The 27,903-nt window shown below is 39.7% G+C and overlaps 1 protein-coding gene across 1 annotated transcript in view; it reads left to right on the forward strand.

Moving 5' to 3' along the window:
* UMAD1 (UBAP1-MVB12-associated (UMA) domain containing 1) overlaps positions 1-27,903 on the forward strand; it is a 259,632-nt gene that overhangs the window by 33,645 nt on the left and 198,084 nt on the right. The window contains exon 2 of the mRNA XM_055420478.2: positions 4,208-4,307. Coding sequence (XP_055276453.1) covers positions 4,226-4,307 — 82 coding nt within the window. The 5' untranslated portion in view covers positions 4,208-4,225. The remainder of the gene's footprint in view (positions 1-4,207; positions 4,308-27,903) is intronic.

A 27,903-nucleotide genomic window follows, 5' to 3' on the forward strand; every position in this document is an offset into this window, starting at 1 on the left:
TTAGTTTAGAATTGACTGGTATGATCTCCTTGCGGTCCAAGGGGCTCTCAAGAGTCTTCTCCAACACCACAGTTCAAAAGCATCTATTCTTTGGCACTCATCCTTCTTGATGTTCCAACGCTCACATCCATACATGACTACTGGAAAAACCATAGCTTTGACCAGACAGTAATGTCTCTGCTTTTTAATACATTGTCTAGATTAGTCATAGCTTTTCTTCCAAGGAGCAAGTGTCTTTTAATTTCATGGCTGTAGTCACCATCTGCAGTGATTTTGGAGCCCAAGAAAATGAAGTCTGTCACTGTTTCCCCATCTATTTCCCATGAAGTGATGAGATCAGATGCCATGATCTTCATTTTTTGAATGTTGAATTTTAAGCCAGCTTTTTCACTCTCCTCTTTCACGTTCATTGAGAGGCTCTTTAGTTCTTCACTTTCTGCCATAAGGGTGATGTCATCTGCATATCTGAAGTTATTGATATTTCTTCTGACAATCTTGATTCTAGCTTGTGCTTCATCCAGCCTGGCATTTCTCATGATGTACTCTGCATATAAGTTAATAGCAGAGTAACAATATACAGCCTCGATGTAATCTTTTCACAGTTTTGAACCTGTCCATTGTTCCATGTCAGGTTCTAATGTTGCCTCTTGTCCTGCATACAGGTTTCTTAGGAGGCAGGTCAGGTGATCTGGTATTCCCATCTCTTGAAGAATTTTCCATTTTGTTGTGATCCAAACAGTCAAAGGTTTTAGCGTAATCAATGAAGCAGAAGTAGATGTTTCTCTGGAATTCCTTTGCTTTTTCTATAATCCAGAGGATATTGGCAATTTAATCACCGGTTCCTCTGCCTTTTCTAAATCCATCTTACACATCTGGAGGGTCTCAGTTCATGTACTGTTGAAGCCTAACTTTCAGTATTTTGAGCATGGTCTTGCTAGCATGTGAAGTGAGTGCATTTGTGCAGCAGTTTGAACATTCCTTGGCATTGCCCTTCTTTGGGATTGGAATGCAAACTGACCTCTTCCAGTCCTGTGGCCACTGCTGAGTTTTCCAAATTTGCTGGCATATTGAGTGCAGCACTTTCACAGCATCATCTTTCAGGATTTGAAATAGCTCCACTGGAATTCCATCACCTCCACTAGCTTTGTTCGTAGTGATGCTTCCTAAGGCCCACTTGACTTTGCACTCTTTGATGCCTGGCTCTAGGTGAGTGAGCACACCGTCATGGTTAGCCAGGACATTAAGATCTTTTTTGTACAGTTCTTCTGTGTATTCTTGCCACTTCTTAATGTCCTCTGCTTCTGTTAGGTCCGTTCTGTCCTTTATTGTGCCCGTCTTTGGATGAAATGTTCCCTTGGTATCTCTTTCTTGAAAAGCTCTCTATTCTTTCCCATTGTTTTCCTCTATTGTTTTCATTATATAGTTTTCCTCTATTTCTTTGCACTGTTCACTTAGGAAGGCTTTCTTATCTCTTCTTGCTGTTCTTTGGAACTCTGCATTCAATGGGTATATTTTTCCTTTTTCTCCTTTGCCTTTCATCTCTCTTCTTTTCACAGCTATTTGTAAGGCCTCCTCAGACAGCCATTTTACTTTTTGCATTTTTGGGGAGGTTTTGATCACTGTCTCCTGTACAATGTCACAAACCTCTGTCCAGAGTTCATCAGCCACTCTATCTATCAGATCTGGTCCCTTAAATCTATTTCTCACTTCCACTGTATAATCGTAAGGGATTTGATTTAGGTCATACCTGAATGGCCTAGTGGTTTTCCCTACTTTCTTCAATTTAGGTCTGACTTTGGCAATAAGGAGTTCATGATCTGAGCCACAGTCAGCTCCTGGTCTTGTTTTTGCTGACTGTATAGAGCTTCTCCATCTTCGGCTGCGAAGAATATAATCAGTATGATTTCAGTATTGACCATCGGTGATGTTCATGTGTGGAGTATTATTGGAAGAGAGTGCTTGCTATGACCAGTTCATTCTCTTGGCAAAACTCTGTTAGCCTTTGCCCTGCTTTATTTTGTATTCCAAGGCTAAACTTGCCTGTTACACCAGGCACCTGTTACACCATATTCTGATATGGGCAGAATATATGAAACTGAAATGTGGGGCACTTGATGCCACCAGGAATTCTGCTTTGCTGTCTCTTGTATCGCTTTGCTAATAGGGACTGTGCTCAGAATGGTACGTGTTCTCCCAAATACCCTTTAGCTTCCTTTCCAGTTGTTTTCTAGGTGTTGTTGTCCTGCCCAGATATATAAAACTGAATGTACAAAGTTCAGTTCAGTCGCTCAGTAGTGTCCGACTCTTTGTGACCCCATGAACCAAAGCACACCAGGCTTCCCTGTCCATCCCCAGCTCCCAGAGTCCATCCCCAGCTCCCAGAGTCCACCCAAACCCATGTCCATTGAGTCGGTGATGCCGTCCAACCATCTCATCCTCTGTCGTCCCCTTCTCCTCCTGCCTTCAATCTTTCCCAGCATCAGGGTCTTTTCAAATGAGTCAACTCTTCGCATCAGGTGGCCATAGTGTTGGAGTTTCAGCTTCAACATCAGTCCTTCCAATGAACACCTAGGACTGATCTCCTTTAGGATGGACTGGTTGGACTGCAAGGAACTCACAAGAGTCTTCTTCATCACCACAGTTCAAAATCATCAATTCTTTGACGCTCAGCTTTCTTTATAGTCCAACTCTCACATCCATACATGACCACTGGAAAAACCATAGCCTTGACTAGTCGGACCTTTGTTGGCAAAGTAATGTCTCTGCTTTTTAATATGCTGTCTAGGTTGGTCATAACTTTCCTTCCAAGCAGTAATGTCTTTTAATTTCATGGCTGCAATCAGCATGTGCAGTGATTTTGGAGCCCAGAAAAATAAAGTCAGCCATTGTTTCCACTGTTTCCCCAGCTATCTGCCATGAAGTGATGGGACCGGATGCCATGATCTTAGTTTTCTGAATTTTAAGCCAACTTTTTCACTCTCCTCTTTTACTTTCATCAAGAGGCTCTTTAGTTCTTCTTCACTTTCTGTCATAAGGGTGGTGTCATCTGCATATCTGAGGTTATTGGTATTTCTCCCGGCAATCTTGATTCCAGCTTGTGCTTCCTCCAGCCCAGCATTTCTCATGATGTACTCTGCATATAAGTTAAATAAGCAGGGTGACCATATAGAGCCTTGATGTACTCCTTTTCCTATTTGGAACCAGTCCGTTGTTCCATGTCCAGTTCTAACTGTTGTTTCCTGACCTGCATACAGGTTTCTCAAGAGGCAGGTCAGGTGGTCTGGTATTCCCATCTCTTTCAGAATGTTCCACAGTTTATTGTGATCCACACAGTCAAAGGCTTTGGCATAGTCAATGAAACAGAAATAGATGTTTTTCTGGAACTCTTTTGCTTTTTCCATGATCCAGTGGATGTTGGCAATTTGATCGCTGATTTCTCTGCCTTTTCTAAAAGCAGCTTGAACATCTGGGAGTTCACGGTTCACGTATTGCTGAAGCCTGGCTTGGAGAATTTTAAGCATGACTTTACTAGCGTGTGAGATGAGTGCAGTTGTGCAGTAGCTTGAGCATTCTTTGGCACTGCCTTTCTTGGGGGTTGGAATGTACAAAGATGGAAGGACAAAGAGAGTAGATGGCGTGTGTGTGTGTGTGTTGGGGGCAGTGCACAATATTCTCACCAACACAGATATTTGCACTGATAGGGATTTAAATTTGGCTGCAATTTTACAGTGAATACAGCCCCTGAGAGTCTGAATCAGATAACCAACTCTGGAGGGTGTGTGTAGTGCCTTCTTTTCTTTTCTCAGGCGGCCTCAGTTTCATGCGGCATGATAAGAAATCTGGAGAGGTGTTTTGTTTTTTTTCTCCTTTCCTCAGTGAATGGTTACTGGGATCCTTTCAGAGTCGGTGTGATCTGTTGATTTTAGTTTTACTTGTAGTGATTTCTTGGATTATTTCCTGCACGTTCAGAAGTTGAGAGATGTTGCAGGATTCAAGTCACACAGGATTTCAGACTGGACGTCCATGCTCCTGATAGTCTGGTTTTGTCTTCTGATACTTCTGTTACCTAAAGAGGGCTCATGTTCTTAAGTTTGGGGATAGAATTCCTCAAAGTACTTCTTGTGATCTCTTTACATTTGGCTTTTTACTAAGAAGGGTGAGAGTTTCATCTGAATTTGACATAATAGGATGTTTGCTTCTATTTCAGGTAACAGCAGAAGCAGCAATGTTTCACTTCTTCAGAAAGCCTCCAGAATCTAAAAAACCATCAGTACCAGAGACAGAAGCAGATGGCTTTGTCCTTTTAGGTGAGTGTTTTTAAGACTTTATCGTTGTTGTTTAGTGGCTAAGTCATGTCTGACTCCTTGCGACCCCGTGGACTGTAGCCCACCAGTCTTCTCTGTCCATGGGATTCTTCAAGCAAGAATACTGGAGTGGGTTGCCATCCCCTTCTCCAGGGGATCTTCCCGACCCAGGGATTGAAGCCACATTATTAGATGAATGATTTTTGCTTTAAAAGATTGCTTGAAAAGTTATATGATTGATTTTTTTTATCTTTATTGATCTCTTTTTTTTCTTTTTTCTTTTTTTTACTTTACAATATTGTATTGGTTTTGCCATACATTGACATGAATCTGCCCTGGGTGTACATGTGTTCCCCATCTTGAACCCCCCTCCCACATCCCTCCCCATCCCATCCCTCTGGTTCATTCCAGTGCACCAGCCCCGAGCATCCTGTATCATGCATCAAACCTGAACTGGTGATTCGTTTCACATATGATAATATACATGTTTCAGTGCCATTCTCCCAAATCATCCCACCCTCACCCTCTCCCACAGAGTCCAAAAGACTGTTCCATACATCTGTGTCTCTTTTGCTGTCTTGTATACAGGGTTATCGTTACCATCTTTCTAAATTCCATATATATATGCGTTAGTATACTGTATTGGTATTTTTCTTTCTGGCTTACTTCACTCTGTATAATAGGCTCCAGTTTCATCCACCTCATTAAAACTGATTCAAATGTATCCTTTTTAATTGCTGAGTAATACTCCATTGTGTATATGTACCTTATCTTTGACAAAGGAGGCAAGAATATTCAATGGAGAAAAGACAATCTCTTTAACAAGTGGTGCTGGGAAAACTGTTCAACCACTTGTAAAAGAATGAAACTAGAACACTCCCTAACACCATACACAAAAACAAACTCAAAATGGATTAAAGATCTAAATGTAAGACCAGAAACTATGAAACTCCTAGAGGAGAACACAGGCAAAACACTCTCTGAATAAATCACAGCAGGATCCTCCATGACCCACCTCCGAGGATATTGGAAATAAAAGCAAAAATAAATAAATGGGACCTAATTAAAATTAAAAGCTTCTGCACAGCAAAGGAAACTATAAACAAGGTGAAAAGACAGCCTTCAGAATGGGAGAAAATAATAGGAAATGAAGCAACTGACAAAGGATTAATCTCAAAAATATACAAGCAGCTCCTGCAGCTCAATTCCAGAAAAATAAATGACCCAATCAAAAAATGGGCCAAAGAACTAAACAGACATTTCTCCAAAGAAGACATACAGATGGCTAATATGATTGATTTTAAATGTTTTTCTGCTAATTCCAGAATTACTTGATGTATATGAAATCTATAAAAATATGGATCATTAATCACTTGAAATATTGTCATCAAGTCAGACTTTTTTTGTATATCAGTTTGGATGTGTCCTTCAGGTTCAGTTTATAAAATCACCCCATTTTTTCTATCCAGTAAGCGAGTCAACCTTTTTAGTTATGAAAAGCCAGAAGTCTTGAAGAATTCTTGATGAATTCAAATTCTGTTTGAAGAATCAGGGCTTAGAGATGCTTATAAATCAGCTTCTGAAATTAAATTAGGCATCCAGTAAATGGTTGCTGAGTGAGGTACATTTATTTTTTTGTTTAAGTAGAGTTGATTTACAATATTATATTAACTTTCGGGGGTACAACATAGTGATTGAATATTTTCACAGATTAAGTGCCAATAAAAATTATTATAAGATAATAACTATTATAGTGTAATGGCTGTAATTGTGCTGCACAGTGTATCCTTGTTGCTTATCTTTTTTTTTTTAATGTATAGCAGCCTATATCTCTTAATCCCATACCCCTAATTTGCCCTTCCCTCTCCCTTTTGGTAACCACTAGTTTGTTTTCTATATCTGTGAGTTTGCTCCTATTTTGCATATGCTTCATTTGTTTTATTTTTGTGATTCCACATCTAAGTGATGTACAGTATTTGTCTTTCTGTGATTTATTTCACTAAACATGGTGCTCTCTGGGTCCATCCATGTTGTTGCAAATAACAGAATTTCTTTTTTTTTATGGCTTTTTATTCTTTTTTCTGCGTGTGTGTGCGCTTGCATTGCATCTTCTTAGTCCAGTCGTGTGTTGGTAAGTACTTGGGTTTTCTCTTGTGTTGGCTATTATAGATGGTACTCCTGTGAGCTTTAGGATACATGCATCTTTTTGAATTAGTGTTTTCAGTTTCTCCAGCTGTATACCGAGGAGTGGGATTGCTGGATCATATGGCAGCTCATTTTTAGTGTTTTAAGAAACCTCCATACTGTTTTGCATAGTGGCTATACCAGTTTACATTCCCATCAAGAGTTTTGAAGTACACTTTAAAATCTAAATATGTTAAATAGTGCCTCCTGAATCTTAAGACTAGTTTATTTTCTGTTATAAAATTAATACCTGCTAGTTGTTAAGATTTTAGTGGCTTAAAAAAATATTCCTTTCAACCAGATATTATGCTCTTCCCAAGGGGAATTCTGAAAAGTGACATTTCTTCATGTCATTTGCCAATCCCAAAGAAGAGGTTGGCAGTCTTTGGCTGGTTCTTCCCAGCAGTTGTCTTCTCATAGGGCGTTGAGGAGCTAAAACCCAGGGTCCCCTTGGGACAGCCATCCTCGTCTACCTGGATTTCTTTCTGCCAGATTCAGCTCCTTATCTGAGAGGGTTTGCATGAACTCAGAGCGTGTTTGCTCTTGACAGAATTTCTCAGGGTCTCCCTTTGTAGATTCTGGTTCCCTACCTCTTCTCTTTATATCTTGGCCTAGTCCGTCCGAGGTCCCCTGGCATTTGCAGAGGCTCTGTGCATCTTGACAAGTGGAAGACGGCTTTTTGGGTCTGCAGGTTATGTTGAACTTTTAGGTTAGGCCTCCTAAGAGCCAGGCTCACCCCACGCTGCTGGCCACACACGTTCAGAATGGGTGGATGGCTCTCTGCCTCTTCAGCACATCTCTTCAGGACCTGGTCTCTTGCAGTAAGGACACGGGGGTTTTACCCCTGACCCTCTTCCACTTCTTGGCCTTAATCTCTGGGAGACCAGAGGAGAGTTTTCGTTGTAGTTAAATGCTACCATAAAATACCTGGTCTTTTCCACAGTCATGTTCTGGTAGGCCTGTGGGTTTCCTGAATCTGCTTCCTGGGGCCTGGAACAGGGGCCATAGCTAAGAGGGGTGAGAACTGTTTTCTCTCTGACCAGATCCGCTGCATCTGAGGCAAAGTAGTGGGGCATAGTCTGACCAGGGTTGGTGGTTTTTCTGGGGAGCCTCCTGACTGGAATAAAGTGGGGTGCCACTAACCCAGCTGCCTCTCTGGCCCTTCTTTCAGTGTCAGGAAATTGTTCTTTGGCTTCCAAGACAGAACTGGCTCTGTTATCCCCCACTTCTGTTTCTAATGCTGCCAGCATTGCTTCCCTCTTACCTGCCGAATTAGCCCAACTAACAGAAAAAACTTCAGGGGTGCCTCTGGTCTCCTGTGATGTTTCTGCCTCTTCAGGAGTTTCACAATAAATTCTTCTTTCAGAAATTTGCTCTAGCAAAGCCTGGTTCTCCAAACTCTGCTCTGTATTTCTTGTTTTAGAACACCTCTGTAGCCTGGAGAAAGGCTTGCAACCCACTCCAGTAGTCTTGCCTGGAGAACCCCCATGGACAGGGGAGCCTGGTGGGCTACAGTCCGTGGGGTCCCATGGAGTGACACAACTGAAGTGACTTGGCACACAGCTTTAATGCACGTGCAGAGAGCTGTGTTTTCCTGTTGTCTCATGATTAGAATTAGTGCACTGACGTCTCTGCGAGCACACACAGCTTCTGCAGCTGTACTTGGAGAACTCTTGATTTGTCTTCCTTTCTTCTGTGGCCTGCCACTTGCAGCATTGCAGAGACAAGTTTTAACCACAGCTGGAAAAGCTACTGGGGCTGCTGTTTCTAAAATCTCCTTCAGTGTCTGATAGCTTGTAGCTTGAAGCTATTTCACTGCCTGTCTTATAACTAGCCCACCAGGGATTTCTGCCCCAACTGGTGAAGCTTCTGTTGTGGACCCTGCCTTTCTAAGAAAGAGTAGCTTAAGTAGTGGTCTTTAACTGAGGCTCAGAAGACAGAAATGCCCAGATTTGCTAATTCTTGAGGGACTCTCCAACCATTACTTCCTCTAGTATGGTTTCACAGACCAGCTGCTCCATCTGATACATCTCAGCTCTCATGGTGCCTTTTCCCACAAGCTGACACGCTGCCTGTTGAGGGAGTTTTTGCAGGGCCATCTTGGACTGAGTGGGATTGGTGTTAGCTCCTGCACCACGTGTCCTGCAGTTGAGCAGTCACAGTGAGGCAGCATCCTGCCCCAGGCTCAGGACTGCAATTTAATTTCAGGTGCAGCTGGTCCCACACCCTTGTTCAGATGATCCAAGCAAGAGCAGACCCCCACATGTTGACTGAGGCCTCCTGCTCCTTCAGCTGCCATGTCTACTGATGCTTATCTCGGTTTAGTGCCATTTTTTCCCTCAGATGTAAAGCTCCAACCCCTCCACCATTTTCCATGAAAAATTCTTGGGTTACTACTATTCTGTGATTTTTTTCCTCCTAGAATCTTCCAGAAAGTTTTGTTTGTTTGTTTGTTTAGTTTGTTTTTATCTCCTGCTTTCAAGAAGAAAAGGAGAGGACAGAGTACCTTCTTGCACCTGGTGTTTTTTCAGGTTTAGCTCAGAATATCTTTATGCCAAAGTGGCATATTTTGGGTTGGTATATCTGCCACCCTTCACCATTTGGGGAAGTTACAAAACCTCCCAGGTATCATTTAGCTTATTTAGAAAATGAGCATGATAACAATAGGGTTACTGAGGGGATTAAATGACTTAATGTGTGTAATATGCTTAGGAGGACACTTTGAGTGAGGTGGTCATGTTATCTCCATATACAGTGCATGCTAAGTTGCTTCAGTCGTGTCCAGCTCTTTGTGACCCCATGGACTGTGGCCTGCCAGGCTCTCTGTCCATGAGATTTCCCAGGCAAGAATATTGGAGTGGGTTGCTCTTACTTCTCCGGTGGATCAAACCCAGGGATCAAACCCATATCTCTTATGTCTCCTGCATTGGCAGGCTGGTTCTTTACCACTAACGCCACCTGGGAAGCCCCCATATGCAGAAGAGGACTTGAAAAAGTTCGCCAGCTTACATGAGCCAGATCTGGAGTTAGCCCAGGCATTCTAACTTCAGAGCCTGTCCTCTTAACCACTAAGCTATCCATCTTTTTTTTTTTTAAGTCATTATCATTTTAAATTTTGAGACAGTAGTGACATTTTAAGCTCTTTTTAAAAATTTAAATTGTGTTCAATAATTTTCAGATATTCCTTAAGTAACTTTATTATTGAATGGGATTAAAATATAGTGCAAAGGAGAACAGGATTAAATGCCAGAGAAGTGTAAATATATCATGTCCAGTTTAACTTTCCCTGAGTTCCCTAGACAATTAATTTTTAAAAGACAAAGTGCTATGCTTTCTTGCTTTTTTTTGTTTTTAATAAAAGAGGGATGGTTGTGTTATACATAAATTTGGCTTTAATTTTGGCTGCCTCAAAATTAAAAGTATTTAAAATTTAATATTTTAAATACTTAAAAATATTACAGTAAACTATAATCTCCTTAATGAAGTTGAGATTGGAAGATATATTCAGCCCTCTATTTCCACAAAATTCCGCATCTCTGAATTCAACCAACTGCAGATTGAAAATATTGAAAGAAAAAAAATCCAGAGTGGTCCAACAAAAGCAAAACTTAAATTTGCCACGTGTCTAGCAACTGTTTACAATGCATTTATATTGTATTAGGTGTGATAAGTAATTTAAAGTATACAGGAAGGTATGCAGAGAAGGCAATGGCAAGCCACTCCAGTGCTCTTGCCTGGAGAATCCCATGGACGGAGGAGCCTGGTAGGCTGCAGTCCATGGGGTCGCTATGAGTCAGACATGACTAAGCGACTTCACTTTCACTTTTCACTTTCACACATTGGAGAAGGAAGTGGCAACCCACTCCTGTGTTCTTGCCTGGAGAATCCCAGGGATGGGGGAGCCTGGTGGGCTGCCGTCTATGGGGTCACACAGAGTCGGACACGACTGAACAGCAGCAGCAGCAGCATGCATAGGTTATATGCAAATATTGCACTGTTTTATTTAAGGAACTTGGTGAGCTGCAGCTGATTTTAGTAAGGGTACTGCAGAAACCTAGGGACAGCTATACACTGTTGAGTTAGTGAAATATCCTTCCGCAGTTAAAGCCTTAACTGAGAATTGACCAATACAAGTCAGGATAGATTATTTGGAATATAGTTAATTATCTTAAAAAATAGGATGGTAATATGTTTTTAGAAACTGGTCTGTCCTGAGTTGTTCTTTTTCTTATATGGTTCTACATTAACTTATCTAATATCTACTTTTACTCTCAGAGCATGCTCTATGTATGTGTAAAAAATTTTGAAAAATATCACATAGGTCAAATGATAGCTACGAACTATGTTTATCAGCATGACTCCATCGTTCAGCATATGTGTTTTGGTTATCATGTGTCCACACATCTTGCTTGGTCCTTTTGTGCAGTAGATACATTGCAGGAAAATAATTTTGTGTACAATTTTTTGTGTGTTTATTATTAATTTATAAATGATACAACTAAGTAAAGACTTAGATTATATCTATACCAACAATTTCTTCAGTTCAGTTCAGTCGCTCAGTCATGTCCGACTCTTTGTGACCGCATGAACTGCAGCACGCCAGGCCTCCCTGTCCATCACCAACTCCCGGAGTTTACTTACACTCATGTCCATCGAGTCGGTGATGCCATCCAGCCATCTCATCCTCTGTCGTCCCCTTCTCATCCTGCCCTCAATCTTTCCCAGCATCAGGGTCTTTTCCAATGATTCAGTTCTTCGCATCAGGTGGCCAAAGTATTGGAGTTTCAACTTCAACATCAGTCCTTCCAGTGAACACCCAGGACGGATCTCCTCTAGAATGGACTGGTTGGATCTCCTTGCAGCCCAAAGGACTCTCAAGAGTCTTCTCCAGCACCACAGTTCAAAAAGCATCAATTCTTCGGCAATCAGCTTTCTTCACAGTCCAACTCTCACATCCATACATGACCACGGGAAAAACCATAGCCTTGACTAGACACATCTTTGTCGGCAAACTAATGTCTCTGCTTTTTAATATGCTTTCTAGATTAGTCACAATTTTTCTTCAAAGGAGCAAGTACATTTTAATTTCATGGCTGCAGTCACTGTCTGCAGTGATTTTGGAACCCAAGAAAATAAAGTCTGTCACTGTTTCCACTGTTTCCCCATCTATTTGCCATGAAGTGATGGGACCAGATGCCATGATCTTAGTTTTTTGAATGTTGATTTTTAAGCCAGCTTTTTCACTCTCCTCTTTCACTTTTATCAGGAGGCTCTTCAGTTTTTCTTCGCTTTCAGGGTAGTATCATCTGCATATCTGAGGTTATTGATATTTCTCCCGGCAATCTTGATCCCAGCTTGTGCTTCATCCAGCCCAGCATTTCACATGATGTACTCTGCATATATGTTAAATAAGCAGGGTGACAATTACAGCCTTGACATACTCGTTTCCCAGTTTGGAATCAGTCTGTTGTTCCATGTCTGGTTCTAACTCTTGCTTCTTGATCTGAATACAGGTTTCTCAACAACTTCTTATCACAATGGATTCTGTAGAATTTGTTAGACTGTCGTCTTACTTGGCCTTTATAACGTATTTCTAAAAAGGTTAGAGGTTAAATTATGTTGTTAAGGGTATAAGTTATCTGTATTTCCCCCCTTGACAATACCTTTTTCCCTAGACATGCCTTCCAACTTAATACAAATAGGTTTGAGGTCACAATTATCAGATGGTGTTGCTGAAGTCAACAACCCATGACTTGAAACTAGGGTCCAAGCAGAGCCTAGGCTGTTTTATTGATAATAGGGATATATGGTCTGCTTGTACAGAATTAGCTCACTTTTGGACAGAAAGCTTTTTCCGTTAGGGTTTCCAGAGCTTTTAGCCTTTGTAAAATGTCAAGTGTGCTAAATAATGTAAGGAAACTAAAAACAAAAAGGCCTGGTGGAAGAACATCCTTTCGCTTTAACTAGTTCCTATTCTCATAGTAGGTAATAACTATTCGTTCATTCAGTAATGAAATCGAAGTAACTCATTTTACACAAAAATAAATTGCAGTTCTCTTTTGTGTCACTGGGTGGCGGTTTTTCTTAGTCTTACACTAATGTTTAAAACCCCAGCAAGCCTGGTACTATTTGTAATTACCAGGGTTTTCTTCTGTTATGATATGTTTAATTGTGCTTTTATGACATTATCTTTAGATTGATTACAAATTTACTACTGTAGTGTGCAACCTCTTAGTTATTTTAAATTAAGAAAAAGAGTATCTGTTGGCTAGATGGCATAAAATCCTTCCAAAACTAAGACAAAGGCATGAATTAGCTTATTATATTATAGAAAAAAAGAACAATAACAGCAACCAAGCAAAGTCACAGAAAATAAAGTGGAAAGGATTATTGTGTGTTCACCAACATTGGTGACCAAACAGTGAATGTAACTTTGGAACAGGCAAAATGAAATTGGGCAAACACCATTAAAGAGATTAAAGGAATTGGGTTTCAGTAAAACTAAAGTTCATCGTGTTTTTCAGAATATCCAGGTGCTTCTTAAAACTATGGCCTAAGAACTTCTAGCTTCCATTAAGCTAATTATTTTGTAAAACTGATTGAATTTAGAATCAGTTTAATAATTCACCACAGCTTGGATTTCATCTTTTAAATACTGACACTGAAGTATGTACTTTAGTCTCACCTCTGTTTGCCAGTTTAAATGGTAAGTCAGGTTTTGGGAAATAGTGCGTTAGTTTTAAGTTTGTCTCCTCCTGAATTCCCCATGGTGGGAATCATTGAACCCATGTATACACACTGAAGTTAAGCTGTCACGTTTTTATGTGGAGCTTTTTAGATAGTGTCTTCATCTCTGTATCGTTGCCTTTATTTAAAAGTGGAAATCTAGTGGAAATTTACATTCCAGAGAATGAGGGACAGTAAGTCCCTTTGATTCTGTGTAGGACTGAAGGCTTTAATGCAAACAACAGTGACAGAAACTAAGCAGATTTTCACCGTGTGTTTCCCCATCCTTACAAGAGAAGTATAGCATCTTAAAAAAAAAGTGTTTATGGGTTAAAAAAGCAGCTGACCCTATTAATATCTGTTTACCCATGTATTGTGCTATTCAGAAAAAGTCAAATTGCAATGAATTTACTTGGCAGTCTTTTCTTTTTTTTTCTCTTGACCTTTCAATTCTAAAGGAAGTATGCCAGGATTTTCAACTGAACTCATAACACAGTTGCTTATTTTCCCATTGAGAAATGGTGAATCGTGTGTATAAAGGATAAGAATTAACAGAATTTGCACATTGTTGGTCCCTGATTCTGGTTCCTCTAGTGGCACTCAGAGGTGGAACTGTTGAGGCCAGGCTGACCCCGTGTGGGATGTGCCACCCTCCCTTGTCTCCTGAAGGGTGCAGGATAAGAGGCGGCTTCATGGGTCAGGGCAGAGATGTCCACCGAGCTGAGAGGCAGCACAGGGCCCTCTGTGGCACACCATCAGTTGTGAGTTGTGAGAAAGTCACTCGTTCTTTACTGGGGCTCGGAAGACTCAGTCGACTCAAATGCGAGTTAGGGATCTGTCTCCCTAACTCAGTGAGTCTAACCTTCTTGTGAATTAGGGGGCACTTTGCAGAAGTGCGGGTGCTGGGGCTTCATCCCCGTCCCTCCATTCTGATTAGACACACGTGGGGTTTGACCCAGACGCTGACATTTTTTTCCAGTGTTTCCCCAGATAGTTCTTGTGTGCATGCAAGGCTGAGAACTGCTGCAGTTCACTCTTTATAATTTAGTCACGGACACCATCAAATCATGTGTTAAAACCCTTTGAAAAAGACCTCATAAAAATACAAAAGTTACAGTTTCTGTTCCACTGCAGTTGAGCCATAAACAAACAAAAAATATAAAACAACAAAATTTCTAGGTAGAATATCCTTTCAAACATTAAATAAAGAGCAGAAAGATTCAGATTTCTAAGGAATGAAATTGGTTTCTTAAATATATTTAGAAACCTAAAACATTTTTTTAAATCAGTAAAGCAGTTGAGAAGCATTTTGTTAACTTAATTATACAAATATGAATTCCAAGTGGCTTGTAACTCTTTTTGTCTTTGGCCATAGGTTATCTAATCTAGAGTAACTTTAGGTAAATATATTTGACAAATTAACATCTGTGAACTCTTCAAAGCCACTCTGATGTATTTTTTCTTTGAACTGAGGCCATCACGCAGTCAGATTTTTAGTCTACTCTTTGGGGTAGTTACTGGTTTACTATGGTACTGTTTCCTGGAGGACACTTTTTCAGCACAACTTCAGTAGGCAAAAAAATTCATGTGCACTCACCATAGTCCACAAATGGGTTTCCTCTAGCATTTACTCAGAGGCTTTCATAATGTTATATCTTCCACATCTGAGACCGCTTTAACTGAAAAAGTATGATGAATAGCTTTGATAGTTTCACTTAAAGTTTATTCTTATTTCGTTCTGTTAAGGAAATAATGGGGATGAGAATCTAAGTAGAATGTATTGAGCACTTATGAGCATGGTAATTTGTACTAATAATTTAGATAGGGTTGGAAGACCTAAATTTTGTCTTGCTAGTAGTTATAATAATGCTGCGATATTGTTTTATATTTAAGTGGTTGTCTTATTCAGTAATCTGTTTTTTCCCCTTGTATGCAGCCAAAGCATATTATGAAAGGAAGAGTTCTTATTGAGGTCACACATTAATCTTTCCAAATGTGAATTTCTGAGAATGTGTCTTCTTTCATTATATCATGATAGAATTATGGTGGTTCCTCAAAATAGCATTCTCTAGTAAACTAAGCCAGAAGAAGAGATTTTTAAACTGTTGTTTTTGTTTTTCATATTTAGTACATAAATTTAGAGCTTATCCATTGGGTTAATAACACTACATTACCTTGTATGTTATTATTCAGTCACTGAATTGAGTTCTTTCAAGAATATACTTCACTTTGATTCTCCCAGGAGCCTGGGAGATCTGATAAAGTTACTGAAACTCATACTACAAGAAACACATCTTAAATTAGTGTAAGATGGTCTTTTCTTGTTGTGGTAGTCATCAGGTGAACATTCTTGAGCACTTTTCTGTCCTGGACACTCTGCTCCTTGTTTGAAAAAGAATGCAGATTTATGGGCCTGACCCATAGCTAGTAAAACAGAATCTTTGTAACTATAGCCTAAGAATCAGCATTTTTTAAAAAAGCCTTGCAGTTGATTTTTATGCAGGCTAATATTGAGAATCACTGGAATGATTCTTTTATAAGGTGTGGTAGGAGAGCAAAACATTTTCAGGTGGTGGGAAAGGCTGTAAAGTATGTGCATTCAGAAGAATCTGGAACATATTCAGGGCCAGTCAGCAATTCTTCAGGAGAGAGGGTATGTCAGGGCCACTGGTGAGGAACGAGTCTAGAACTGGGATTGGCAATGGGCCTGTGTGCCATTCTGGGACATTAGAATTCTCTCCTGTTGTCAGTAATGAACTATCAGATATCTGACCATTTTAAAACAGTGAAGTATTGTTTGGGTTGTATTTTATTGGAAATTTGTTAATTTTAAAAATGGAGCTAATTTAATAATTTCATCCAATTGAGAATTATTTTTTAATGAAAAGAATGATCATCTCTTGCCTGTATCGCTGAGAACGTGGGCACTCATGCTCATGCCAGGGACGGGATATGACAAGGAGACAATAAGCCAGTGAACTGTGTGGGGCCACCATGCTGCAAGTCATTCTCTCAGGCGCTTCCAATCTCACCTTCTCCACGTCTGTTAGTTTCAACGTAGTGTAGGAATAGATAGGAAGAGAAGCCACTGGTTTTCCTTCTATATCTGTTTCTCTTCATTTCTTTGCTAGTGGCATTTTATCTGGCCACGTGGCCGTTTTGTGGTTGGCTGTGGAATTTTGATGAAATTTCTGGCCCACGTGATATAAGAAGGAACGTTGTACTGCAGGTTTTATGGAACCTTTTAAAAGCACAGCTGGTGTGTACCTTCCATCTCTCCCCTGCCCCTAACTTTTCTCACCCTGGAGCACGGATATGATGGTTTGATGGTGGACAAACTGCCATCTTGGATCATGAAAACTAGAGTGCATTGTGAGGATAAATGAAGAAAAAGTGGGGAGGAGCCTGGGTCCTTAAAAAGGCTGTGGAGTTGCCGCAACAGCCCCATAATGCTTTCCTTTTGAACTGCTTTTATGCAAGACAGGGATAAACTTCTATGTGAGCCACTATTTTATTTTATTATCTGCAGATGACCAAACCCAGGTACTGAACTGGAAACAATAATATTCAGATTCCAACTTCCATCATTTTCTTTCTGTGGATCAAGCAAGGCTCCTTAGCCTTTCAGCTTCATTTTCCTTCCATATAAAAAGTTAATAGCATGATGGCTTCCTCACAATGTTGTTAGAGAAGAGGAATGAGAGGAGACTTCACACCGATTTCTTCACTTACAGAAGTGAGAATAAGAAGTTCACTTGCTGATCCTGATGAGCTCAGCGACATGCTCAGGAGAATGATTCTGAGCCAGCCTCTCAGGGCTCAGCTGGAGAGAATGCAGTGATCATTACTACTGTAGATTGTAGGCAAGGGAATGGTACGCACCCTATGACCCATAGGTCTTTCTTCCACTCACCCTGGAAGGCCACTGCATGCTTGTGCAATGAGTCCAGCAGATAGTCCATTCATATCCACTAAATGCTGAAATGTTTAAAGTGTGCGGTAACTAGGGGAACGTTATGAAAGAATTGAGAAATGTTGCTACACTCTGGTTATCAGTAAGTTAGAAACTGATTCATTCCCTGCCATCAGTATTTCCATCAAAAATGACATATACTTTTATGGCCATGCATATATGTGTGTGTATGTTATTTTTAATGAGAAGTATTAAGTATACTCTACTAAAGCTTTATATGGTAATATTAATGACTTAAAGGCATCATTGTTCTGAGATTTTTTCAGTATTGAAAGTCAAATAGCTCAGCCCTAAACTTATGAAATGACTTATTTTTATTTCTGGCATCTATTATTTCCTGATGCACAAGCTGAAAATATGCTTGGCAGCGCCGGAGGAAAACTGTAACCTTTAAAATAGTTTGATGGATTGCTTAAAGGAATTGATAACTGTGATAACCAGTGATTGTCCTTGTTGCCATCACTGTGTTAGGGGCTCTTAGCCATGATGAGTTTGAAGGCCTGAGTGGAGTGCTCAGGAAGCCTCCTGAAATTAGAAGCAAAATACTGTGTTTGCATTTTTGGGTGAGAAGGGTCTCTGAATTTTATCAGATTCTCAAAGATCTGTGACCCTAAAAAGGTTAAATAGGGACTTTTCTAGCTATGGCTAGGTATACCAGTGTTTACTAGCCACTTGGGATGTGGTATGTTAGGGATTTTTTTTACGTCAGAGACAGGTTATATCCTGTTGGTCACTTTTACCAATTTGGGTTTAGAAAATAGAATGATTTTGGGGCAGCTAAATAAAAATTAGGGAATAATTACTACTAGTAAGATATATAGCAGATGAGAGATGTCTAGGAGACAGTCTGTATCACAAGAGTGTAAAAATGAAAGTCAAGTAACATTACAAAACAGTAACATCAAACACTTAAAAAACTATTTGATAGAATGACTGATACCATGGTGGTCTCAGACAGTTCATTAATTTGACATTGTTTCTCTGTCTTATGCTGTCACTTATACTCAGTGTGAGTATATTTACTTTCCTAGGGATACCTTCAGGACATGGTGCTGTAATTAGGTTTTTCTCATTTAAGGAACTAAAAAAATAGGCAAATGATAATGGATATGTATAGATCCCAAACCATGGTTGGGGAATGTTTTTACTTGTTATCTTAAACATATACTTAGTAACTAGTAATGACAGTTTGCTCTTGGTTTACCTCTACATGGACTTCTCACTATTTGAACCAAGATGTTTCTCTGCTCCCAGGTTCAGGGCCCAGTGTTCCCTTTGTGCAGAGATCCCGGCCTCGTCCACTTTGTCCGTATCCTGTTACAGTCAGATCCCACATGAAATCTTGCTTTCTCTAGAGAGCTCTGTCTTTGATCTCATGGTGTACATTTTCTCCCATAATTTATTTGCTTCTTAATCACATAGCAGCTCCTATATCGTTATTTTGTAATGTTATTTAAACTTTTTAATGTTTTGCCACTTGGATGGTAGCCATACAGATCCATTATCTGCTGTGTATCTTACATGATAGTCAGCATGAGGATTTCCATAAAGTATATCCTCCATCCATAAATTGTTAACAGGTTTTGAAAGTGTTAGTCACTCAGTCGTGTCTGACTCTTTGGGACCCCATGGACTGTAACCCACCAGCTCCTCTGTCCATGGGATTTTTCAGGCAAGAGTACTGGAGTGGGTTGCCGTTCCCTTCTTCAGGGAATCTCCCCAACCCAGGGATCACACCCGGGTCTTCTGCATTGCAGGTGGATTCTTTACTGTCTGAGCCGCCAAGGAAACCCCAAAACATGTTTTGGAATAACTTCTAAATTACATAGTATTTGGTTAGAAAACTTGGTAATGACTTCTATTAAGGTGTTTTTCCAGTGAAAATATACCTTTGTTTGGCTTATGTCACCCATCTCCTGGACTTAAAATTTTACAAATTTTAGTTATTAATGCAAAAGAAAGTAAGTATTCAGAGCAGTTTCGCCTGCCCCAAATCCATGCCCCCTTCTTCCACACCTCAAAGGATGCTCCTTCCTCTGTGTGGCCATGTGTTTCAAGAGAGACTGGCCTTCCTTCCAGCCGTGGAAGGGCAGTTCCAATTTATCTCTGCCCCTCAGGGTGGTCCATTCCGCCTTGCCAGCCTGAGCACCTGTGACAGTTCTCACTAGTTGGACCTGAAAGGCTCATAGGCAGCCCCTGCAGAGACAGCCATCCCTCCCCTGGCAGCTGTTCCATCTCAATGAAACACCTGATACGTTTCTATCCATGGTTGCTGTCTTTGCTGAGGAGAAGTAGCCTGAGACAGAGGAATGTGTTGAAGATGGCAGAATAGAATGTGGAAGCCACCTGGTCCGTGATGACACTGCTCAACTAATCTACTTACTGATGAGCTTTCCTGTGGCTCAGATGGTAAAGAATCTGCTGGAAATGCAGGAGACCTAGATTCAATCCCTGGGTTGGGAAGATCCCCTGGAGAAGGGAATGGCAACCCACTCCAGTATTCTTGCCTGGAGAATCCCGTGGGCAGAGGAGCCTGGTGGGCTACAGTTCATGGAGTTGCAAAGAGTCGGACATGACTGAGCGACTAACACTTTCACACTTTCACCTGGTCCAAGATGACACTGCTGGTTACTAGCTTGGGAGTTGTCAACCTCTGGGTTTCTTGTTAGGTGAGATAAGTTCCTTGGTTAAAGTTTAAGCCACTTTGAGATTGACGTCTGCTACTTGCAGCTGAAAATGTCTGGACTGATGTTTGACAGATGTGCTTGCAATGATGCATCCTCCTGGGTCAATCTTTGTTGGCAGAGCGCCTGTTAGTGTTTGTTGTCCAGACTTTGTGGAATACATGTATGTTTCAGTCAAGGCATTCAGTTGATTTATATATAGGCAAAGTTTATATCTATGTCCTGCAGGACTCAGTTGTTAACAGACCAGTGTGTGAAAATAATCTTGAGCTACATTTCAAATGAAAGGACTAGACTCCCAGTTCAGTTCAGTTCAGTTCACTTCAGTCGCTCAGTTATGTTCGACTCTTTGTGACCCCGTGAACCACAGCACGCCAGGCCTTCCTGTTCATTACCAACTGCAGGAGTCTACCCAAACCCGTGTTCATTGAGTCAGTGATGATATCCAACCATCTCATCCTCTGCCATCCCCTTCTCCTCCTGCCCTCAATCTTTCCCAGGATCAAGGTCTTTTCAAATGAGTCAGCTCTTTGCATCAGGTGGCCAAAGTATTGGAGTTTCAGCTTCAACATCTGTCCTTCCGATGAACACCCAGGACTGATCTCCTTTAGAATGGACTGGTTGGATCTCCTTGCAGTCCAAGGGACTCTCAAGAGTCTGTTTGTTTCCCCGTCTGTTTGCCATGAAGTGATGGGACTGGATGCTGGAGTCACATGTAAATATTTCAAAAGGTCTGCATCAGAAGGATCTGTATCTTGGTTTTGCTGGTGACAAGGGAGGCCAGGCCTCTGCTACACAGCAACCTGTGAACAATCATGTTAATTGTTGGGAGATCAGGAAAGGAGTTCAACATACTAACATCATCACTTGCTAATATACGTAGGCAATCTACTGTGTCTTAGTTATATTTTAAGAAATTGATTGGTAGGTCTAGATTGGTGTGCTGCTGCTGCTGAGTCGCTTCAGTCGTGTCCGACTCTGTGCGACCCCATAGACGGCAGCCCACCAGGCTCCGCTGTCCCTGGGATTCTCCAGGCAAGAACACTGGAGTGGGTTGCCATTTCTTTCTCCAGTGCATGAAAGTGAAAAGTGAAAGTGAAGTCGCTCAGTCATGTCCGACTCCTAGCCACCCCATGGACTGTAGCCTACTAGACTCCTCCGTCCATGGGATTTTCCAGGCAAGGGTACTGGAGTGGGGTGCCATTTCCTTCTCCAGATTGGTTTGCAACACACTGTAATTTGTCCCATCTAAAGTAATGAGAAATAGGCTCCCTGGTGCATTTTCCTATGTGTCCAGTTTTCAGGAATGGATTTTTGACATTACTTAGGCAATTCCTTTCTAATATGAACTAGCTATTTTATTAAGTCAGCAGTGCTGCTAATGATAATAAGGTCTTAATATAAATTAAAGCAACTCACCTCTATGACTCATATAGCTTTGTGTGTTACAGATTTAGAAATGTACCATTTTCAAAAATGCTGAAGGCATTAAGTGAAGTTATAATTCTTTTTTTAAACTTGGAAAATTGGGAGAAAAATTGAAATGTGTAAGTTTCCTTTGATCATCCCCAATAATTCTAAAGTCATTTTTTAAAGCTTAAAAACCAATATCTATTATATTTTTACTTGAATTGAACATTAATTACGTTCAGTATATCAGATTTTAAAGAGAGTTTTTAAAGGCAGTGGTAAAACTTTCATTAACCTTATTTTTGAATGTTTACACTTTGAAATTTTAAATTGAGCTGTGATTTATAATTTATAACATTCTGCTATTAAAGAATGGGAGTGAGGCAGCATATAATTTTTAGTGTTGGAAGGAGATCTTAAAGATAATTTTATGTAGCCTCATATGTAAGTATTTATGAGTAAAAGTTGTATATTCAGAATACTTTGAGATATGTACATTCTTTTTTTTTGGTGGGGGGGAGATAGAAAGGTAAATAGTATATAGAAGCTCCCTTATAGAAAATACCAGATTATGATATGAACCAATTATACTAAAAGCGTTCTCTTCATGGTGAGATATAAATGCCTTTCTAGCCTCTGGGCATCTTTTTATTGCTAAAGTTGGGTTAAATTTACCACCACAAAAATTCAGTTATGATTTCTACCTCCTGGGAAAATAAGCGAATGCATCCAAATATATTTTAATGTTCTCAGTTCAGATAAACGTTTCCATTCCCTAAGGGAGAGCAGTTTCTTTCAGCTCCTTTTATGTCTCCAAAATTACAGGACCTTGAGGCATGTGGCACAAGCATGTTGTTACTTCTCAAATTATGTTCCCGTGCACCTTCCTAGAACTGGCAGAGGTGGTATACCCCCCCAAAACTGGATAAGAGTGTTCTCTTCACAGTTAGTGGGAAAAAAGAAGCTGATGGAATTTCCGTTTTTTCATTCTGAAATTTTTCTTAAATTCAAGAGATAGCCAACATTAAGGTGGGCAGGTAACACATATGAAGAAGACGCAGAGGGTTATTAAAGGAATAACTTGCCAACAGCAAATCATATTTACTTCTGTAGCTGTTTTATTCTTTGAACATTTGTAGTCATAGCCATGGTTTTATATTTTATTTTATAGCCTAAAATAAATTGAATGTTGTGTGCTAAGTCACTTCAGTCACATCCAACTCTGCAACCCTATGGACTGTAGCTCTCCAAGCTGCTTTGTCCATGGGATTCTCCAGGCGAGAATATTGGAGGGGGTTGCCGTGCCCTCTTCCAGGGGATCTTCCAGACCCAGGGATCGTACCCTTGTATTTCCTGCATTTGCAGGCAGGTACTTTACCACTAGCGTCACCTAATAGCAATTTAAACTTAGACTAATTAAGCATAAAATTTTGTCTAAAATTATAGTTTATGTGGTAGAATTTGAAATACCAATATTTCATCATGTTGTGCAAAGAGTATGAAGACTTCCAGGCATTTCATGGCATTCACTGTGGGAAAAGATTTCGAAGGAGAATGTAACTCTGCTGTTGATTTTCTTCCTCCTCATATGCAATTCAGATCACTTTACTGGGGCACGGATTCTTCCTGTGGTGAATGAGCAGGTCAGCTAGATTTTTATCTCTGAAGTTGTGTTTGTTTTTCATAGCTTAACAGTTTAGTGATACCTTCTGGGTTCTCTGTATTTAAGGCGCCTGACAGATCCCTTAAGTTCTTCTCATCTCTGTTGGAGTAAATTGTCGGTACTGAAGTGTTTTCTGATACTTGGAGTTCTCTCTTGGGAGGGCAAGAAATCAGTCCACCAGAAAAGTCAGTGTGAAGTTTTTTTAGTTGAAGTTTTATGTAGCTAATAGCCCCAATTTAGCCTGACTCATCTTTTATTAAAATAGTCCTGAAAACAGAAGGAACGTCTTATAACCATACCAAGATGCAAAGGTGACAGACAGCTTAATGCCAGAATCTGGGGTGCAGTTAGACTGAGAAAAAGCTAGCTAGTCTCCTATACATGGCACGGTATGTTGAGTCCTACATCTGAAGTACATCGAGCTTGGCAGTCATCCTACTCGATCCCTGGGATTCTGTTCTGTGAAGGAAGCAAGGACTTTGTTCCTTTTCTGCACGCCCCTCCCACACGTCACTTCTTGCTTCATTCCAGAAAACAGCTGTCAGCAAGCAGAAGAGCCTCTGTGACGATAGGAGAGCTCCCAGGGGGTAGAGTTTGCACCAGTAAAACAGTGGAGGCAAGAACAGAGATAAAACCAGTGCTGGCAGAAGTGATGTTGAAATTTTCTTTTTATTCTTTTGATGTCCTTATAAGGACCAAGAGGTAGCAATAGGGGGAAAAAGACATTCCAAGAGAGAAGAGTTACACTGAGAGAAAGCCTAGGGAAAAGATGCAAGTAGATTGTGTGTACTGGCCTGCCTCCAGCTGGTGGGAATTTATCTTTGAACAATCTTTATGGAAGACAGATTGGCAATGTGTGTCAGACGCTTCCCAGGTGGTTCAGTGGTAAAGAATCCCCCTGCTAATGCAGGAGACCTGGGTTCAATCCCCGGGTTAGGAAGATCCCCTGGAGAAGGAAATGGCAACCCACTCCAGTATTCTCACCTGGAAAATCCCATGAGCAGAGGAGCCTGGCAGGCTACAGTCAATGAAGTTGCAAAGAGTCGAACATGACTTAGCAATCGAACAGCAGCAGTGGCCGTATCAGAAGCTTTAAAGAAGTAGATTCTCTTTGCTTTATGCTATGTTATACTAAGTCGCTTCAGTAGTGTCCGACTCCCTGTGACCCCATGGACTGCAGCCTGCCAGGATTCTCCATCCGTGGGGATTCTCCAGGCAAGAATACTGGAGTGGATCACCATTTTCTTTTCCAATTTGTCATCAAAAAGTAAATAAATGCAGTTTATACAGTGGTATGTTTAGCATAAACCTTTTTGTTATATAATTACATATTTTGTATGATTAAAAATTCTTTGAGAAGAAAACGTTTATCTATGGACCTTATGATTACAGGTGATTTTTTCTTCCTTTTGACTGTTTATCTTTGCATATTTTGGTTACTTACATTTATTGCAACAAACATTACTTGTATAACCCCCAGAGTCAAAGAGAACCACAGAGATGGATGTCCCTGAATCCTGGATTCTTTCATGAATACTGACGTTCTCCAGAAAGCAGAAGTGCCTTTTCCTCTTACTACTGTAATTTCTTGTGCCTCTTGTTTCCAGTTCATCAAACATCAGTCAAGTAAATATAAATACTACTAGTTTCTGTTAACATATTTAAATAAATAATTATAAATATTATTTTAACATACTTTAGGCCAGAGTATAATATCATCTTATTTTTATTTTTCAATAACTTAATAGTTTATTGCATTTCTTAGCGGAAACAACATATAGGGAAAAGATAGTCACCCACTTGTTATTTGAATTTCACCTCTGTTCCTGGATGTAGATAATCCTTTTATTCCCTAAATACCTTTATGCAACCAGAACTTGCAATGTATCAAGAGACATCCTTTAAACTTTGAAGTCAATTTTAAGGTGAAATTTCACTGTATTTTATAAATAACTTATGTAAACTATGTAATTTTTAGTGGATTTCACAAACTTGGACCCTGTTTAATTTTATATAGTCTGCTTCTTGACAGTTAAAAAAAATTGAAGTATAGTTGATTTACAGTGTTGTGTTAATTTCTACTGTATAATATACTGATTCAGTTATACACATATATATTCTTTTTAAAAAATATTCTTTTCCATTATGGCATATCATCGGATATTGAATATAGTTCTCTGTGTTATACAGTAGGACCTTGCTGTTTATCCATTCCATATATAAAAGCTTTCATCTGCTGACCACAGCCCCACGCCATCCTTCTCCCGGCCTCCTCCGCCTTGGCAACCACAAGTCTGTTCTGTGAGTCTGTTTTCTATTTTGCAGATGGGTTCATTTGTACCACATTTTAGATTCCACATATAAGCAATGTCATATGGTATTTGTCTTTCTCTCTGACTTATCCATGTTGCTGCAGATGGCATTATTTCGTTCTGTTTTTTTTTTTTGGCTGAGTAGTATTCCTTTGTATATATGTACCACATCTTCTTTATCCATTCATCTATTGATGGACTTTTAGATTGTTTTCATGTCTTAACTGTTGTGAATAGTTTTGCTATGACTACAGAGGTGCATGTGTCTTTTTTTGAATTAGGATTTTGTCTGGTTGTATGCCCAGGAGTAGGATTGCCAGATCATAATTCTAATTCATAATTTTAATTCTATTTTTGTTTTTCTGTTCTTGGAAATCTTAATAATATTAATGTGAAGTTTTATATTTATCTTCATATGTTATTTTGCATAATATATCTCTGAAATTTGAAGTTTAAACTTTTAAACTCTAACCATACCATGAATATATATATAATAATTTTCCTTTACAGTGGGTTGTTGTATTGATTGTTTAGTTAATAATTGCATGACTGATGTTAAAAACGTTTTTCTCTCTGAAGAATAAGATCTTTCTTTTTTTAGTTGTCATTATTTTCAGGTGATTTGGAATGTCTTGTTAATGATTCACTGACTGAAAGCAACTGGGTTTTAAAAATTTCAATTGAGTCATTAGGCACTTGGAACAAATATATAAGAACCTTTCATTTTAAAAAATCTTATCTTTTTCCCATACCTATAGAGGAGCACTGTTAAGTAGTTGGAGGTTTACTTCTGAGTCATATTTCAACATCCTGAAGTAGGATTTAAGCATATTTTCCAAGTAGAGAAATCCCCCTTGCCTCTCACCTGGTAATCATACAATAGCTTATTTACTAGTCTTCAACATTTTCTTCACCACAATTTATCTCAGGCAGAATTTTCAAACCTCACCAATTTAGGATTTTATTTGTAACAAAGAATGGTTATGTTCTATTAGATGAGAAAGGATGTGAAAAGAGAAAAAAATGTGCTAACTTTTGTCCCTTCATCTTTTTCTAGACATAGTAAATGGATTTTTACTCTGACTTTGCCCACTTGATTTTGGTTACATGCTTCTCAAGCATGTCCCTTCCTTGTTACTTTTAGGCATAGAACTTCCTAAATATTTAGTCTCAGAGCAAGAACACTCATGCTTTTCATGTTCTTTGGCATTAGCGGCTGTCCCATTGAATTTCTGGCAGTGGAATTTTTATAGACAGAATCTGACCCCTTGCTTCATGGCCCTGAATAAAGAAGCCTTGCTTCTGGGCATGTGTCCCTAAGCAAGGACCTTCCCCTCTCCTTCTGAGTAGACCTTGCATCTTTTATATCTGTGTATATTGGGATTACCATTCAGGTATCCTCTAGGTTCTTTATTTTTTTCCACATCTGTCTTCTCACATGATCATAAATGATACTATAAATTAAGCGGCATTATTCACATTTCATTTTATGCACTCACAGTTGGGTTTAGTAAGGCAAGAGTGTGAAGGAGTGAGGTAGATTGTCAATCTTTATCAATACCAGGCTCTTTTAAACACAAGTTATCTCCATGGCTTTCTGACAACACTGTTACCACTATGATCTGTTTTCTGCTTGAGCTCTTATGAGACTCACTCTGTTCAAGTCAACATTGATGAAAAGAATTGAGTACGTTAAAGTTGGGTACATTGGGTACAGTTGGGTACATTAAACAAACATGGTTTGATTTGTGAGTTACATACGATAAAGATAATTTGGGAAAACAGTGTGGAATCTTAGATGTGTCTTAGTATAAAATTTTAATTTTCCAGGAAAGAAAAACTTATTAGAAGACATGAGTTTAGCCACTAGAAATGGCCACGAGGTCTGATTTGGAAATAGAATAACTTGTGGTATGAATTTGGAAGTTAAATTATGGAAATTCAGATCTCAGTTGATCGTGGGGAAGCATATTTTCCCCAGCCATTAACCAGTGTCAACCGCTTGAAATTTATCAATCTCAAGGCTCTTCCTCATTTGTTGCCAGTAACTCTCCCTCATACAGAACAAGTGACTCACAAGCTCAAGCTAAATGAGACACTGTAAAGATTTTCTCCCTCTCAAACCACTCAAAGTTGCCTTTGAATAGTGGGCAGTGATCCTTGCCAACTGGCTTACCTTTAATAACTCCATGGCTAGGGCCCTGTCAGCCCAGACTCAGATGTAGACACTCCCATTTATTTTTTTCTTTTTTGAAGACTGTCCTTTTCAGACATTCCATCTGAAATCTGTTAAGAACAACATAAGACTCGTCACAGATTTATTGATTTTTCCTGGGCATTGGACTATGGGAAGCAGAATCATCTATGACCTAAGCTTTGCAAGCTTAGTAAACACCCTCCCTCTATCCCGAGTTCTGTAGAACTTCAGTCTTGGTATGTGTTCCAGGCGGAGTCAGTAGGAATGGTCGGTGGTAGATCAAATAATGTTCAGCAAGGGTGAATTAGATTGTTTTGCTTTTCTTCTTATTTTTAAAAATTATTTTTTTCATCCATTGAAATCTTGATGAACACATTCCTCTTCTCCATGAAATATGTACTTGACCCTTTGCTGGACTATAGAGAGATTAACATCTTCTACAACAATGCT

This window comes from Moschus berezovskii, chromosome 3, assembly GCF_049115385.1.
Source record: "Moschus berezovskii isolate FMDL1 chromosome 3, NW_MosBer_1.0, whole genome shotgun sequence".
Classification (NCBI taxonomy): Eukaryota; Metazoa; Chordata; class Mammalia; order Artiodactyla; family Moschidae; genus Moschus; species Moschus berezovskii.